General features: G+C 50.3%; 1 protein-coding gene across 2 annotated transcripts in view; it reads right to left on the bottom strand.

The window, feature by feature from the left end:
- LOC130190678 (uncharacterized) overlaps positions 1 to 17,317 on the bottom strand; it is a 29,576-nt gene extending 12,259 nt beyond the window's left edge. Inside the window, exons 1-3 of one of the 2 annotated variants that reach the window (XM_056410220.1) lie at positions 17,136 to 17,317; positions 13,277 to 15,156; positions 8,735 to 8,869 (exon numbers count right to left, since the gene is read on the bottom strand). In XM_056410220.1, the coding sequence (XP_056266195.1) occupies positions 8,735 to 8,869; positions 13,277 to 15,121 (1,980 nt within the window). In that variant the 5' untranslated portion in view covers positions 15,122 to 15,156; positions 17,136 to 17,317. Of the gene's footprint in view, positions 1 to 8,734; positions 8,870 to 13,276; positions 15,157 to 16,952; positions 17,086 to 17,135 lie in introns of those variants that run through there. The other variant, XM_056410222.1, reaches the window with a different exon arrangement.
- Positions 17,318 to 19,338: the final 2,021 nt, after the last annotated feature.

The raw sequence follows: 19,338 nt of genomic DNA, 5'->3' as shown, positions 1-19,338 counted from the left end.
GTTTATAGACGTGGTTATGCCCATAACGGCCACTAGGGACAGATGACACGTTGTTTATAGACGTGGTTATGCCCATAACGGCCACTAGGGACAGACGACACGTTGTTTATAGACGTGGTTATGCTCATAACGGCCACTAGGTACAGACGACACGTTGTTTATAGACGTGGTTATGCCCATAACGGCCACTAGGTACAGACGACACGTTGTTTATAGACGTGGTTATGCCCATAACGGCCACTAGGGACAGATGACACGTTGTTTATAGACGTGGTTATGCCCATAACGGCCACTAGGGACAGACGACACGTTGTTTATACACGTGGTTATGCCCATAACGGCCACTAGGGACAGATGACACGTTGTTTATAGACGTGGTTATGCTCATAACGGCCACTAGGGACAGATGACACGTTGTTTATACACGTGGTTATGCCCATAACGGCCACTAGGGACAGATGACACATTGTTTATAGACGTGGTTATGCCCATAACGGCCACTAGGGACAGATGACACGTTGTTTATACACGTGGTTATGCTCATAACGGCCACTAGGGACAGATGACACGTTGTCTATAGACGTGGTTATGCCCATAACGGCCACTAGGGACAGATGACACGTTGTTTATACACGTGGTTATGCTCATAACGGCCACTAGGGACAGATGACACGTTGTTTATAGACGTGGTTATGCCCATAACGGCCACTAGGGACAGACAACACGTTGTTTATCGACGTGGTTATGCCCATAACGGCCACTAGGGACAGATGACACGTTGTTTATACACGTGGTTATGCCCATAACGGCCACTAGGGACAGACGACACGTTGTTTATTGACGTGGTTATGCCCATAACGGCCACTAGGGACAGATGACACGTTGTCTATAGACGTGGTTATGCTCATAACGGCCACTAGGGACAGATGACACGTTGTTTATAGACGTGGTTATGCCCATAACGGCCACTAGGGACAGACGACACGTTGTTTATCGACGTGGTTATGCCCATAACGGCCACTAGGGACAGACGACACGTTGTTTATCGACGTGGTTATGCCCATAACGGCCACTAGGGACAGATGACACGTTGTTTATAGACGTGGTTATGCTCATAACGGCCACTAGGGACAGACGACACGTTGTTTATCGACGTGGTTATGCCCATAACGGCCACTAGGGACAGATGACACGTTGTTTATAGATGTGGTTATGCCCATAACGGCCACTAGGGACAGATGACACGTTGTTTATAGACGTGGTTATGCCCATAACGGCCACTAGGGACAGACGACACGTTGTTTATAGACGTGGTTATGCCCATAACGGCCACTGGGGACAGACGACACGTTGTTTATAGACGTGGTTATGCCCATAACGGCCACTAGGGACAGACGACACGTTGTTTATAGACGTGGTTATGCCCATAACGGCCACTGGGGACAGATGACACGTTGTTTATAGATGTGGTTATGCCCATAACGGCCACTGGGGACAGACGACACGTTGTTTATAGACGTGATTATGCCCATAACGGCCACTGGGGACAGACGACACGTTGTTTATAGACGTGGTTATGCCCATAACGGCCACTAGGGACAGATGACACGTTGTTTATACACGTGGTTATGCCCATAACGGCCACTAGGGACAGATGACACGTTGTTTATAGACGTGGTTATGCCCATAACGGCCACTAAGGACAGATGACACGTTGTTTATAGACGTGGTTATGCCCATAACGGCCACTAGGGACAGACGACACGTTGTTTATTGACGTGGTTATGCCCATAACGGCCACTAGGGACAGATGACACGTTGTTTATCGACGTGGTTATGCCCATAACGGCCACTAGGGACAGATGACACGTTGTTTATCGACGTGGTTATGCTCATAACGGCCACTAGGGACAGACAACACGTTGTTTATAGACGTGGTTATGCCCATAATGGCCACTAGGGACAGATGACACGTTGTTTATAGACGTGGTTATGCCCATAACGGCCACTAGGGACAGATGACACGTTGTTTATAGACGTGGTTATGCCCATAACGGCCACTAGGGACAGATGACACGTTGTTTATCGACGTGGTTATGCTCATAACGGCCACTAGGGACAGATGACACGTTGTTTATAGACGTGGTTATGCCCATAACGGCCACTAGGGACAGATGACACGTTGTTTATCGACGTGGTTATGCCCATAACGGCCACTAGGGACAGACGACACGTTGTTTATAGACGTGGTTATGCCCATAACGGCCACTAGGGACAGACGACACGTTGTTTATAGACGTGGTTATGCCCATAACGGCCACTAGGGACAGACGACACGTTGTTTATAGACGTGGTTATGCCCATAACGGCCACTAGGGACAGATGACACGTTGTCTATAGACGTGGTTATGCCCATAACGGCCACTAGGGACAGATGACACGTTGTTTATAGACGTGGTTATGCCCATAACGGCCACTAGGGACAGATGACACGCTGTTTATAGGCGTGGTTATGCTCATAACGCCACTAGGGACAGATGACACGTTGTCTATAGACGTGGTTATGCCCATAACGGCCACTAGGGACAGATGACACGTTGTTTATAGACGTGGTTATGCCCATAACGGCCACTAGGGACAGATGACACGTTGTTTATAGACGTGGTTATGCCCATAACGGCCACTAGGGACAGATGACACGTTGTTTATAGACGTGGTTATGCCCATAACGGCCACTAGGGACAGATGACACGTTGTTTATAGACGTGGTTATGCTCATAACGGCCACTAGGGACAGATGACACGTTGTCTATAGACGTGGTTATGCCCATAACGGCCACTAGGGACAGATGACACGTTGTTTATTGACGTGGTTATGCCCATAACGGCCACTAGGGACAGATGACACGTTGTTTATAGACGTGGTTATGCCCATAACGGCCACTAGGGACAGATGACACGTTGTTTATAGACGTGGTTATGCTCATAACGGCCACTGGGGACAGATGACACGTTGTTTATAGACGTGGTTATGCTCATAACGGCCACTGGGGACAGACGACACGTTGTTTATAGACGTGGTTATGCCCATAACGGCCACTAGGGACAGATGACACGTTGTTTATAGACGTGGTTATGCTCATAACGGCCACTAGGGACAGATGACACGTTGTTTATAGACGTGGTTATGCTCATAACGGCCACTGGGGACAGACGACACGTTGTTTATAGACGTGGTTATGCTCATAACGGCCACTAGGGACAGATGACACGTTGTTTATACACGTGGTTATGCCCATAACGGCCACTAGGGACAGATGACACGTTGTTTATAGACGTGGTTATGCTCATAACGGCCACTGGGGACAGACGACACGTTGTTTATAGACGTGGTTATGCTCATAACGGCCACTAGGGACAGATGACACGTTGTTTATACACGTGGTTATGCCCATAACGGCCACTAAGGACAGATGACACGTTGTTTATACACGTGGTTATGCTCATAACGGCCACTAGGGACAGATGACACGTTGTTTATAGACGTGGTTATGCCCATAACGGCCACTAAGGACAGATGACACGTTGTTTATACACGTGGTTATGCTCATAACGGCCACTAGGGACAGATGACACGTTGTTTATAGACGTGGTTATGCCCATAACGGCCACTAGGGACAGATGACACGTTGTTTATAGACGTGGTTATGCCCATAACGGCCACTAGGTACAGACGACACGTTGTTTATAGACGTGGTTATGCCCATAACGGCCACTAGGGACAGATGACACGTTGTTTATAGACGTGGTTATGCTCATAACGGCCACTAGGGACAGATGACACGTTGTTTATAGACGTGGTTATGCCCATAACGGCCACTAGGGACAGATGACACGTTGTTTATAGACGTGGTTATGCCCATAACGGCCACTAGGGACAGACGACACGTTGTTTATAGACGTGGTTATGCTCATAACGGCCACTAGGGACAGACAACACGTTGTTTATAGACGTGGTTATGCCCATAACGGCCACTAGGGACAGATGACACGTTGTTTATAGACGTGGTTATGCCCATAACGGCCACTAGGGACAGATGACACGTTGTTTATAGACGTGGTTATGCCCATAACGGCCACTAGGTACAGATGACACGTTGTTTATAGACGTGGTTATGCCCATAACGGCCACTAAGGACAGATGACACGTTGTCTATACGTGGTTATGCTCATAACGGCCACTAGGGACAGATGACACGTTGTTTATAGACGTGGTTATGCCCATAACGGCCACTAGGGACAGATGACACGTTGTTTATAGACGTGGTTATGCCCATAACGGCCACTAGGTACAGATGACACGTTGTTTATAGACGTGGTTATGCCCATAACGGCCACTAGGGACAGACGACACGTTGTTTATAGACGTGGTTATGCCCATAACGGCCACTAGGGACAGATGACACGTTGTTTATACACGTGGTTATGCCCATAACGGCCACTAGGGACAGATGACACGTTGTTTATAGACGTGGTTATGCTCATAACGGCCACTAGGGACAGATGACACGTTGTTTATAGACGTGGTTATGCCCATAACGGCCACTAGGGACAGATGACACGTTGTTTATAGACGTGGTTATGCCCATAACGGCCACTAGGTACAGACAACACGTTGTTTATAGACGTGGTTATGCTCATAACGGCCACTAGGGACAGATGACACGTTGTTTATAGACGTGGTTATGCCCATAACGGCCACTAGGGACAGATGACACGTTGTTTATAGACGTGGTTATGCCCATAACGGCCACTAGGGACAGACGACACGTTGTTTATAGACGTGGTTATGCCCATAACGGCCACTAGGTACAGACAACACGTTGTTTATAGACGTGGTTATGCTCATAACGGCCACTAGGGACAGATGACACGTTGTTTATAGACGTGGTTATGCCCATAACGGCCACTAGGGACAGATGACACGTTGTTTATACACATGGTTATGCTCATAACGGCCACTGGGGACAGACGACACGTTGTTTATAGACGTGGTTATGCTCATAACGGCCACTAGGGACAGATGACACGTTGTTTATAGACGTGGTTATGCTCATAACGGCCACTAGGGACAGACAACACGTTGTTTATAGACGTGGTTATGCTCATAACGGCCACTAGGGACAGACAACACGTTGTTTATAGACGTGGTTATGCCCATAACGGCCACTAGGGACAGACGACACATTGTTTATAGACGTGGTTATGCTCATAACGGCCACTAGGTACAGACGACACGTTGTTTATAGACGTGGTTATGCCCATAACGGCCACTAGGGACAGATGACACGTTGTTTATTGACGTGGTTATGCCCATAACGGCCACTAGGGACAGATGACACGTTGTTTATCGACGTGGTTATGCCCATAACGGCCACTAGGGACAGATGACACATTGTTTATAGACGTGGTTATGCCCATAACGGCCACTGGGGACAGATGACAGGTTGTTTATTGACGTGGTTATGCCCATAACGGCCACTAGGGACAGATGACACGTTGTTTATAGACGTGGTTATGCCCATAACGGCCACTGGGGACAGATGACAGGTTGTTTATTGACGTGGTTATGCCCATAACGGCCACTAGGGACAGATGACACGTTGTTTATAGACGTGGTTATGCTCATAACAGCCACTAGGGACAGATGACACGTTGTTTATAGACGTGGTTATGCTCATAACGGCCACTAGGGACAGATGACACGTTGTTTATAGACGTGGTTATGCCCATAACGGCCACTAGGGACAGACGACACGTTGTTTATACACGTGGTTATGCCCATAACGGCCACTGGGGACAGATGACACGTTGTTAATAGACGTGGTTATGCTCATAACGGCCACTAGGGACAGATGACACGTTGTTTATAGACGTGGTTATGCCCATAACGGCCACTGGGGACAGATGACACGTTGTTTATTGACGTGGTTATGCCCATAACGGCCACTAGGGACAGACGACACGTTGTTTATAGACGTGGTTATGCCCATAACGGCCACTAGGGACAGATGACACGTTGTTTATAGACGTGGTTATGCCCATAACGGCCACTAGGGACAGACGACACGTTGTTTATAGACGTGGTTATGCCCATAACGGCCACTAGGGACAGACGACACGTTGTTTATAGACGTGGTTATGCCCATAACGGCCACTGGGGACAGATGACACGTTGTTTATAGACGTGGTTATGCCCATAACGGCCACTGGGGACAGACGACACGTTGTTTATAGACGTGGTTATGCTCATAACGGCCACTAGGTACAGATGACACGTTGTTTATAGACGTGGTTATGCCCATAACGGCCACTAGGGACAGATGACACGTTGTTTATAGACGTGGTTATGCCCATAACGGCCACTGGGGACAGACGACACGTTGTTTATAGACGTGGTTATGCTCATAACGGCCACTAGGGACAGACGACACGTTGTTTATAGACGTGGTTATGCCCATAACGGCCACTGGGGACAGATGACACGTTGTTTATAGACGTGGTTATGCCCATAACGGCCACTGGGGACAGACGACACGTTGTTTATAGACGTGGTTATGCTCATAACGGCCACTAGGTACAGATGACACGTTGTTTATAGACGTGGTTATGCCCATAACGGCCACTAGGGACAGATGACACGTTGTTTATAGACGTGGTTATGCCCATAACGGCCACTGGGGACAGACGACACGTTGTTTATAGACGTGGTTATGCCCATAACGGCCACTAGGGACAGACGACACGTTGTTTATAGACGTGGTTATGCCCATAACGGCCACTGGGGACAGACGACACGTTGTTTATAGACGTGGTTATGCTCATAACGGCCACTAGGGACAGACGACACGTTGTTTATAGACGTGGTTATGCCCATAACGGCCACTAGGGACAGATGACACGTTGTTTATTGACGTGGTTATGCCCATAACGGCCACTGGGGACAGACGACACGTTGTTTATAGACGTGGTTATGCTCATAACGGCCACTAGGTACAGATGACACGTTGTTTATAGACGTGGTTATGCCCATAACGGCCACTAGGGACAGATGACACGTTGTTTATAGACGTGGTTATGCTCATAACGGCCACTAGGGACAGATGACACGTTGTTTATAGACGTGGTTATGCCCATAACGGCCACTAGGGACAGATGACACGTTGTTTATACACGTGGTTATGCCCATAACGGCCACTAGGGACAGATGACACGTTGTTTATAGACGTGGTTATGCCCATAACGGCCACTAGGGACAGATGACACGTTGTTTATAGACGTGGTTATGCCCATAATGGCCACTAGGGACAGATGACACGTTGTTTATAGACGTGGTTATGCCCATAACGGCCACTGGGGACAGATGACACGTTGTTTATCGACGTGGTTATGCCCATAACGGCCACTAGGGACAGATGACACGTTGTTTATCGACGTGGTTATGCTCATAACGGCCACTAGGGACAGACGACACGTTGTTTATAGACGTGGTTATGCCCATAACGGCCACTAGGGACAGATGACACGTTGTTTATAGACGTGGTTATGCTCATAACGGCCACTAGGGACAGACAACACGTTGTTTATAGACGTGGTTATGCCCATAACGGCCACTAGGGACAGACGACACGTTGTTTATAGACGTGGTTATGCTCATAACGGCCACTAGGGACAGACGACACGTTGTTTATAGACGTGGTTATGCCCATAACGGCCACTAGGGACAGATGACACGTTGTTTATAGACGTGGTTATGCCCATAACGGCCACTAGGGACAGATGACACGTTGTTTATAGACGTGGTTATGCTCATAACGGCCACTAGGGACAGACAACACGTTGTTTATAGACGTGGTTATGCCCATAACGGCCACTAGGGACAGACGACACGTTGTTTATAGACGTGGTTATGCTCATAACGGCCACTAGGGACAGACAACACGTTGTTTATAGACGTGGTTATGCCCATAACGGCCACTAGGGACAGATGACACGTTGTTTATAGACGTGGTTATGCCCATAACGGCCACTAGGGACAGATGACACGTTGTTTATAGACGTGGTTATGCCCATAACGGCCACTAGGGACAGATGACACGTTGTTTATAGACGTGGTTATGCCCATAACGGCCACTAGGGACAGATGACACGTTGTTTATAGACGTGGTTATGCTCATAACGGCCACTAGGGACAGATGACACGTTGTTTATAGACGTGGTTATGCCCATAACGGCCACTAAGGACAGATGACACGTTGTTTATAGACGTGGTTATGCCCATAACGGCCACTAGGGACAGATGACACGTTGTTTATAGACGTGGTTATGCCCATAACGGCCACTAAGGACAGATGACACGTTGTCTATAGACGTGGTTATGCCCATAACGGCCACTGGGGACAGACGACACGTTGTTTATAGACGTGGTTATGCCCATAACGGCCACTAGGGACAGATGACACGTTGTTTATACACGTGGTTATGCCCATAACGGCCACTAGGGACAGATGACACGTTGTTTATAGACGTGGTTATGCCCATAACGGCCACTTGGGACAGATGACACTTTGGGCAAAGTCTACAAATAAAGGCAATTTCCAGATGCGTTGGGTTTGATACGTTCAGATAAAGAGGGAGCACATGCAGCTGTGTCCAGGTGTGTCCAGCTGTGTACCTGCAGCGGTCGCCGGTGGGGGGTCGGCGTGCCGCCCATGGCGGACGAGGCGCTGAGGGCGTTCTCGATCTCCTGGTCCAACTGGTCCAACTTCATCAGGAGCAAAACCATCGAGTCCAGACGAGCATGCTCACGCTGCAGGCAGACAATGAAATATGACCATATATACACACATATGAATATAAAAACATGTATAAATATCTAATTTATTCATATATATGTTTCCTCATGTATATATAAAAATAAATATACTAAATATATATATATATAAATATGTATAGATATTTATAAAGCTATGTATATATTTATATAGACATTTATAAATCTATATATGTTTATATATATATAGTCCATTTGTGATCATATAACATACAAACAGTAAGCTGCTAATCTGCAGTGGCTCACCTCCTCTCTGCTATAACAAGCCTCACACTGACCTCAGGTGGCGCCTCATCAGTAAGACAATACCATCCTCCCCAGTGTTGTCTTTTATATTTTGTATTTCTTATTATCGTGTTATTTCTAAACTCTTGGCTCTGCACTAGAGTTCCAATGTGTCCGGACTGATGGTCTTTAGGCACAAATGGCAAATAAAACCTTAAAATCTTGAACTGAATCAAAGTTCTGGAGGCGAGTGGATGTGAGTTGATTAGAGAGAACTCAAACAGTGACGTTATTACGTAAGAATCAAGTCCTGTGAGGTGGCTCTAGCTTAACTTTAGGATGGGCGAGTCCAGATGACGACATATGAGATGGACCGATGCTCATGCTAATGTGTCGACATCTTTATGGAGGTAGAATCGGCTCCCCAAATAAAGGCTCCCATCGAGGCCTTCATGGACGTCCAGCGCCACGACGGAACACTGAGCGAACACGAGGACGTCTCTACAAGACGTCGCTGAGTGAGCTCATCTGGCTGCAGACAACAACAACAACAACAAGAGGAGAAAGTGCAGAGCGGGGGATTCTGGTGCTTTGGCTTCTCTCAGAAGGTTTCTCTTCTCCTCTCATCCCTCGTTCCAATCTTTTGAGGTTTCTGTTACATTCCTTTCCACTTCATGTTTTTTGAGATGGGAGACAGTTCCCACACTGTTTGAACTCTCAGACTCCTCCTCCCCTCCTCCCTCTTCTCTCCTTCCACCCTGTGGCCTTAAAACCCCTAGAGGACCTTTATGTACCCCCTAGAGGACCTCCACGTACCCCCTAGAGGACCTCCACGTACCCCCTAGAGGGCCTCCACGTACCCCCTAGAGGACCTCCACGTACCCCCTAGAGGACCTCCACGTACCCCCTAGAGGACCTCCACGTACCCCCTAGAGGACCTTTACGTACCCCTAGAGGACCTTTACGTACCCCCTAGAGGGCCTCCATGTACCCCCTAGAGGACCTCCACGTACCCTCTAGAGGACCTCTACGTACCCCCTAGAGGACCTCCACGTACCCCCTAGAGGACCTCCACGTACCCCCTAGAGGGCCTCCACGTACCCTCTAGAGGACCTCCACGTACCCCCTAGAGGGCCTTCACGTACCCCTAGAGGACCTCCACGTACCCCCTAGAGGACCTCCACGTACCCCTAGAGGACCTCCACGTACCCCTAGAGGACCTCCACGTACCCCCTAGAGGACCTCCACGTACCCCCTAGAGGACCTCCACGTACCCCCTAGAGGGCCTCCACGTACCCCCTAGAGGACCTTTATGTACCCCCTAGAGGACCTCCACGTATCCCCTAGAGGACCTTTATGTACCCCTTAGAGGGCCTCCATGTACCCCCTAGAGGGCCTCCACGTACCCCCTAGAGGACCTTTATGTACCCCCTAGAGGACCTCCACGTATCCCCTCGAGGACCTTTATGTACCCCCTAGAGGGCCTCCACGTACCCCCTAGAGGACCTTTATGTACCCCCTAGAGGGCCTCCACGTACCCCTAGAGGACCTTTATGTACCCCCTAGAGGGCCTCCACGTACCCCCCAGAGGACCTTTATGTACCCCCCAGAGGACCTTTATGTACCCCCTAGAGGACCTCCACGTACCCCCTAGAGGGCCTCCACATACCCCTAGAGGACCTCCACGTACCCCCTAGAGGACCTCCATGTACCCCCAGAGGACCTCCACGTACCACCTAGAGGACCTTTATGTACCCCCTAGAGGACCTCCACATACCCCCTAGAGGGCCTCCATGTACCCCCTAGAGGACCTTTATGTACCCCCTAGAGGGCCTCCACGTACCCCCAGAGGACCTTTATGTACCCCCTAGAGGGCCTCCACGTACCCCCTAGAGGACCTCCACGTACCCCCAGAGGACCTTTATGTACCCCCTAGAGGGCCTCCACGTACCCCCTAGAGGACCTTTATGTACCCCTAGAGGCCTCCACGTACCCCAGAGGGCCTCCACGTACCCCAGAGGACCTCCACGTACCCCTAGAGGACCTCCACGTACCCCCTAGAGGACCTCCACGTACCCCCTAGAGGGCCTCCACGTACCCCCAGAGGACCTCCACGCCCCCCTAGAGGTCCTTCACATACCCCCTAGAGAACCTTTATGTACCCCTAGAGGACCTTCAGCCCCCAGGGGTACATAGACCCCCATTTGAGAACCGCCGGTTTACTGCATCTCATTCATAAACATTCCCAGCATGATCCTTTGATTGATAAATGAGGACCGACAGGAACAGAGAGCACTGAGATGAAGACGATGAAGACGATGATGACGATGACGAGCCAGTTTGCGGTGGAGATGACGTTGTGTTGCTAAAACAAACGCGCAGCAACGAGACGATATCAGGATCATCTGAACCAACCAGATGGCTTCAATTTACAATCTGCCACAACAACACGTCATCCGTTAGCATGACGCCGTGTCAGAGAGAGTTCCAGGTTGCTGTTGCTCACAAACAGATAATAACAGCTTCTTCTTTCCTCGTATTGATGATCAACAGCCTGGAGCCCCTTGGAGACGATCACGCACATGTCTGTCCTCACCACCTCCTTTACGCACAGCAAAATATGGCGGCTGCATTGCCTCGGCGTCCCAACTCCTTCCCTCTGTGTCCCAACTCCTTCCCTCTGTGTCCCAACTCCTTCCCTCGGTGTCTCAACTCCTTCCCTCTGTGTCCCAACTCCTTCCCTCTGTGTCCCAACTCCTTCCCTCGGTGTCCCAACTCCTTCCCTCGGTGTCTCAACTCCTTCCCTCTGTGTCTCAACACCTTCCATTGGTGTCTCAACTCCTTCCCTCTGTGTCCTAACTCCTTCCCTCGGTGTCCTAACTCCTTCCCCCGGTGTCCTAACTCCTTCCCTCGGTGTCCTAACTCCTTCCCTCGGCGTCTCAACTCCTTCCCTCAGCGTCTCAACTCCTTCCCTCTGTGTCCTAACTCCTTCCCTCGGTGTCCTAACTCCTTCCCTTGGTTTCCAGGGGGCAGTTATTGAATCCAGCGGTTGCGTAATGCTGCTCTGGTTTTCCGTGTCCTGGCTCTGGACTCGTCCTCTTGGCGCTTGGCAGCCGGTGACCTCACCCTCACGACGGAGGAGACGCCTCCAGAACACTTTGTGCACACGTGGACGGAATCTCTGTCGAAATAATCAGTTTAATGTCCAAAGACATCACATCTTCTGTGTGTGTGTGTGTGTGTATATGTGTGTGTGTATGTGTGTGTGTATGTATGTGTGTATGTGTGTGTGGACATGAGCAGCAGTGTGACATCACACGTCATCGTGCAGAGAAAATACTGAGAAATATATTACAGTCCAAAACAGATGGAACTGTTATTCACTAGCATTGAGTTTACACTACGGGCGTCACGCTGAACCTGGAACACACCCTGGAACACAACCTGGAACACAACCTGGGACACAACCTGGAACATAACCTGGAACACAACCTGGGACACAACCTGGAACACAACCTGGGACACAACCTGGAACACAACCTGGAACACAACCTGGAACACAACCTGGAACACACCCTGGAACACAACCTGGAATAGTTTGATCAGTCTGCTGCTCTACACAACATGCCTGCGTTGCAAATAATGGATTTATTGTTTTCCAAAAAGACAAACACAGCGACTACCAATGAATCAACAGCGTGTCGCTCACTGTTCGACTCCAGGGACGAAATAGTTTAGGTTTTTGCCCTCAGAGTGTAAAGCGCCCGACACGCTGTGTCTTCACCCCACTGACCTCCTGCCCTTATAGGACCTTGTTCTGCAAGGAGCCGGATGAGTGAGTGAGTGAGTGAGTGAGACACACACACACACACACACACACACACACACACACACACACACACACACACACACACACACACACACACACACACACACACACACACACACACACACACACACACACACACACACACACACACACACACACACACACACACACACACACACCAGTGAAGTCGTTCTTTTCCCCTGGCAGTTGCCAGAGTGTGGGGCAGAAATGATGTGAAGTCATAAAAGCTCAGAAAGAGTCCGTTAGACGCGGTTGGAGAGCCGGCGGTACGACGCAGACAGAGGAGCCTCTCGGGGAGACAGCCTTACCTTTCTCATTCGCACGCCGGCCACTGGACCTCCAGCCGGACTGGCCCCTGGTGGGCCCCTGTGGGCAGCCGGCTCCTCCATTCTGGCTCTCGGCCTCTGGCGTTCCCTCTGACCGTCTGCCACCTGGCGGCCGGGCGCCTCGCCGTGGGCTCGGTTGCCATGGAGACCCTCCGGAGGGAGCCCGTGGGCGACCTCTGCAGGTGGCGGGTTGTCGGTCTGCTGTTGGGATGCTGCATGGTCAACATCCACATGAGGAACATCTGGGGTGTGCTGTTGAGGATCCAGTCCAGGGGCGTCAGGGATAACTTCTGGGATAGCATCCAACATCGTGGTCTCATGGTCACAACCGGCCAATGGCGCGACATCAGAGCTTTCTATTGGTCGACTAAAGGAGGTCGACGGCTCCGCACGCCGGTCTGCAGACCAGCTCGTTGTCATGTCTTCTGAGGATCCAGGATCCATTCGTACAGCCGACTTGTTGCTGTTGCGACACACATGGGCCGATGCGATTGGCTCACACCGGACCTCCCGGCTGCCTCCGGCTCCTTCCTCCCCCTGAGGCTCCGGCATCGCCGTCATCTCTTCACTCCGCCGCTCCCACAATGCCCGGTGGGGTCTTTCACAACCACGAGACCGGCGGTCCGGCTCGGCTCCTCGAGCCTCACTCGAGTGAAGTCCTGTGTTTTCATTGAGAGTTTCTGGCTCATTTGATCCATCCGGCTCGGCGGCAGCCTCTCCACTTCCTCCTTTGTCCTGGTCTTCCTCCACCAGTGAAGTCTCCGCTGTCCCCACGGAGCCGTCAGCCGGTGACATCGCAGCGCCGCTCTCCATCGCGCCCACCGAGCCGACCGGTGTGGTTACACTCGCATGGCCAGAAGTGGAAATCTCGTCCTCCTGGAGATCCGAGAGGTCAGTTTGAGGTTCCGGTCCAGCGGCAGAGAACCGGTTTCGTGCGGCCTGAGCGGCTCCAGGAGCTCTGCTGTGACCCTCTGTGTGAATCTCCTTTGTTTCCTGGCGCTGTGGAAGGTCGCCGGGCGGCGCAGCAGCCCATCCGCACAGTGGAGGCCCATTGTTGGACCAGATAGAGATGCATTGTTGCCCTTCACGTGAGACATGTGGACTCTTAAAGACATCATCGCCATGGCAGATGTTGTGGCTCTGGCTACTCTCACCGCCGCTTCCTCCATTGAGGGCCTCCTTCGTAGGACCAATGCTCCCAGCTGCACGAGGGTTTGGGTCACAGAGACGTTCTGCAGACTTCCCAGTGTCTGCGATGTGGAGAGGCTCCGATCCAGAGGCCCTGGAGGCAGGACTACCACCCAGCAGCTCATTGGGGCCTTGAACCTTCACACCACTGGCCAGTAGCTTCGGCTGTCCTGATGCAGTACTATCACACACCTCCAGGGTCTGAGCCTCCAGGGTCTGAGCCTCCAGGGCCTGAGCCTCAAGGGTCTGAGCCTCAAGGGTCTGAGCCTCAAGGGTCTGAGCCTCAAGGGTCCGAGCCTCCAGGGTCCGAGCCTCCAGGGTCTGAGCCTCAAGGGTCTGAGCCTCAAGGGTCCGAGCCTCAAGGGTCTGAGCCTCAAGGGTCCGAGCCTCAAGGGTCTGAGCCTCAAGGGTCTGAGCCTCAAGGGTCCGAGCCTCCAGGGTCCGGTCCAGTGAGGGCAGGTGGCGGCAGCCCTCTGGCATGGAGGCACACCTGGTGCGCCGCCCTTGTTTTGAAGACCCCGCCCCCTCGCCGTCCACCCCGTGGCGGCAGACCAGGTCCAGGTCATCGTAGCTGTACTGCAGTCCTGAAGCATGAGTCACCGGCTCCGCCCAACTCCTCTTGCGTATGGCGACCGGCATCACGGACCTCCAGCGCTGACGGAGAACCAGATGTTCTGCAACCAAGAAGAGAAACGAGATTAGAAACAACGGCGTCGGCGAGTTGTGAGTCTCCAGAACCGAACCTGCAGAAGACGACGCGGCGAGCGCCATTTAACCCTCGGAGTAAACAGCGGGGGAAGTCCAGGAGGCGGGATCGTCACGCATCACAAGTCCCTGGAAAGTATAAACTCTGCTGGATGAAACAGGGAATCAACTCCTCCAGCGGCGCTCCTCATGCAGCCGGAAGTGTGAAGAAGCAGAGCTGAAGCATCCGGAAGCTTCTGGAGAATAAAGTAGACGTCCATGTTGACGGAGCGTCTCGACAACGAGAACCAAACCAGTTTATAATATTTACACTTCAGCCCACATTCAGTATAACATGAGAATGATGTAGCTAACGGAGTTAGAGCGGGGCGTCCAAATGTTCACCGTGGTCCACATCAGCATCATGGCCGCCTCTTAAAGGGCCAGTGGGCCACGTCAGCATCATGGCCGCCGCTTAAAGGGCCAGTGGGCCACATCAGCATCATGGCCGCCGCTTAAAGGGCCAGTGGTCCACGTCAGCATCATGGCCGCCTCTTAAAGGGCCAGTGGGCCACATCAGCATCATGGCCGCCGCTTAAAGGGCCAGTGGGCCACATCAGCATCATGGCCGCCTCTTAAAGGGCCAGTGGGCCACATCAGCATCATGGCCGCCTCTTAAAGGGCCAGTGGGCCACATCAGCATCATGGCCGCCTCTTAAAGGGCCAGTGCGCCACGTCAGCATCATGGCCGCCCTCTTAAAGGGCCAGTGGGCCACATCAGCATCATGGCCGCCTCTTAAAGGGCCAGTGGGCCACATCAGCATCATGGCGCCCTCTTAAAGGGCCAGTGGGCCATGTCAGCATCATGGCCGCCTCTTAAAGGGCCAGTGGGCCACATCAGCATCATGGCCGCCTCTTAAAGGGCCAGTGGGCCACATTAGCATCATGGCCGCCTCTTAAAGGGCCAGCGGACCACCTCAGCATCATGGCCGCCTCTTAAAGGGCCAGTGGGCCACATCAGCATCATGGCCGCCCTCTTAAAGGGCCAGTGGGCCACATCAGCATCATGGCCGCCTCTTAAAGGGCCAGTGGGCCACGTCAGCATCATGGCCGCCTCTTAAAGGGCCAGTGGGCCACATCAGCATCATGGCCGCCTCTTAAAGGGCCAGTGGGCCACATCAGCATCATGGCCACCTCTTAAAGGGCCAGCGGGCCACATCAGCATCATGGCCGCCTCTTAAAGGGCCAGTGGGCCACATCAGCATCATGGCGCCCTCTTAAAGGGCCAGTGGGCCACATCAGCATCATGGCGCCCTCTTAAAGGGCCAGTGGGCCACGTCAGCATCATGGCCGCCTCTTAAAGGGCCAGTGGGCCACGTCAGCATCATGGCCGCCTCTTAAAGGGCCAGTGGGCCACATCAGCATCATGGCCGCCTCTTAAAGGGCCAGTGGGCCACATCAGCATCATGGCCGCCTCTTAAAGGGCCAGTGGGCCACATCAGCATCATGGCCGCCTCTTAAAGGGCCAGTGGGCCACATCAGCATCATGGCCGCCTCTTAAAGGGCCAGTGGGCCACATTAGCATCATGGCCGCCTCTTAAAGGGCCAGTGGGCCACATCAGCATCATGGCCGCCTCTTGTTGTAACTGCACTATAATTAATTTGCATTGAATTATTGTTTATTTGAATGTATAAATAGTGTACATAACAACATTTATCTAATATTATAACAAACATTCATTTAATTTGAAACCTTCAAAATGAAAGCATTGGATATTCTTCTTACATTTCTTAAAGGTGATCACATGTCTTTCAAGCTGTCAACACACTCAGAGTCCTCCAAGAAGACACTGAGACCTCCACAGACTGAGGGTCCTTTAAGAACACACCGTTCAGCTCCCTCTGTGACCGGCAGCTGCTCAGTGGTGATGACCCAACAGATACACCGATCCAGACATGCAGGCGTTACCTTCTCATTCATCCATGGGAACGACTGCGTGGTTGTTTTGGTTTAAATGAATCCATAAGCGCTCCTTGTCCTCCTGAAAGACGTCTCTGGACTCACGTCAGGACCGCCGCTGGAAAACTGGAAATGCTCCGAAACCAGAGCAACGACCAGAGAAACGACCAGAGCAACGACCAGAGCAACAACCAGAGGCGACCTCCATCTTGATCACATTAAGGTTTCTGCTGACGCTGAACGCCAGAGAGAGAGAGAGAGAGAGAGAGAGGGGGTGGTGTTCTTTCCCCTCCTCCCCTCTCTCCTTCTTCTCATCTGGTTCTGACAGAGTCTGAGTCACATCCTCAGAGCCCCCCCCCCCCCATCAGACAGCTCACTGTACGCAAGAGTATACAACACCCAGTGTACTTTTACTACACATGTCCCCTCCACCTCCCCACCTCCAGTGTACTTTTACTCCTCACCATTGTAGAGACCTCCTCTCTCCTCTTCCCAGAGGGCTCGTCCTGCTCTGCCTCTCGATGCTCTACGTTGGTGAAGCTGCTCCAGTTGGTTTGGATTAGTGACGAGCCGCCTCGATACCGACTGGCTGAGCGCCAACTCAGAGCCAGTGTTTGGCTTATTCCTGAGGCTGTTGTTATTAATTTGACTTCTTGTAACTCTAAAAGAATTCTTAACAAAACACATTGGCATTATTAAAAGAGCATATATTAAAATATATATATATAGTAAAACAAAAATATATTTATATTTTTTTAAATATATATATATATATAAAAAAATTAGTGCTGTGAAAAATAACGCGTTAACTCAGTTAATTCAATTTCAGGTTTAACTAGTTTTTGTTTTTTAACGCATTTAACGCATGCGCAGAATGAGCTTCCAATCCGTCTGTTGTTGGTCGTCGGGACGAAAAAAAAGTAACTTGCAAAATGAGCTTCCAATACACCACTTCAATCTGAACTCTGTCCGCTCTCATGCAGACGGTCTGTTCATCGGTAATGATCCTTCCGCAGGTTCACCTCCGGAAACCTTGTTACGACTTTTACTTCCTGTAGATCAGGGTCTCAACACGTCGATCGCGACCTGCCAGTCGATCGCGGCGTAGTGTCGGTAGATCGCATGACATTAAAGAGATTGGCCCGCCCCTGACATGTTCTCTAGAGCACGTCTTTGTTCTTTTATTAAACTAAACGTCTGTTGTTGATCGTATCTCCACAGCAGCATGTCATTTCTGTCTCTTCGCGTTGCGTTAACACTTATCGATCTCCGTCTGGCGCGCACAGAGCTCCGTCTTGCGCGCATCGGGACCGAGCAAAAGAAGTCACTTGTCAATCTGTCCACCTGTCCGGGCGGTGAGGTTTCAGCTTTGCAGCGGTGTCCCGCCGTCCCTTTCATCACGGCCCAGTTCATGAAGAAAACCCACACAGTCAGTTTGCCTCAGCAGCTGCTAGAGGAAGACTAGAGGCCTTTAGATTGTATCATGGTGGAGTTAATGGTTGACAAACAAGAGAAAAATGTTCTGTTTAACCTCCTGTTACCTTTACATTTACTAACATATTTTACCCTCGGGGTCAATTTGACCCCAGCAATTAAAACCTCCAGAAGATTATTAGAATTAATATTGCTTCCCAAGTTTAAGTGTGAGGTACTTTATGTTTGTTTGTTGACTACCTAAATAGTCCTTTTAATAAATAAAAAAGTTGATATTTCTTATATGTTTGACAGTGAAAAACAGCCTGGGGTCAAATTGATTAAAGAACACCGACATTAAACATTGAATGGGGTCAAATTGACCCGAAAGGTAACAGGAGGGTTAAACATTCTGTTTAGGATGAAGATGTATTAATGTTCCATATGGAAGAAAACTGCTAAATAACTGCTGAGTTGCAGCACCATTGTATAGAAGAATGTATAAATGTATATATCTGTCTTTTGTCATAAATCTCTATGTTCTCACAAAATATACCGAGAATATCGGTAATATGTGATTAATCATGATTAATCCACAAAAATCTGTGATTAACCCGATTAAAATGTTTAATCGTTTCACAGCCCTAAAAAAAAATATATATATAGAATAGAAAATATGTATATCTATATATATGTATATATTTAAACAAATATATATATATATTTATATATTTTTTAATATATATAAAGATATGTATATATATATGTACACACAAAATATAAATAAATATTTATATAT

Source organism: Pseudoliparis swirei, chromosome 24 (genome assembly GCF_029220125.1).
Source record: "Pseudoliparis swirei isolate HS2019 ecotype Mariana Trench chromosome 24, NWPU_hadal_v1, whole genome shotgun sequence".
Classification (NCBI taxonomy): Eukaryota; Metazoa; Chordata; class Actinopteri; order Perciformes; family Liparidae; genus Pseudoliparis; species Pseudoliparis swirei.
This window is presented reverse-complemented; position numbering and strand designations above follow the sequence as displayed.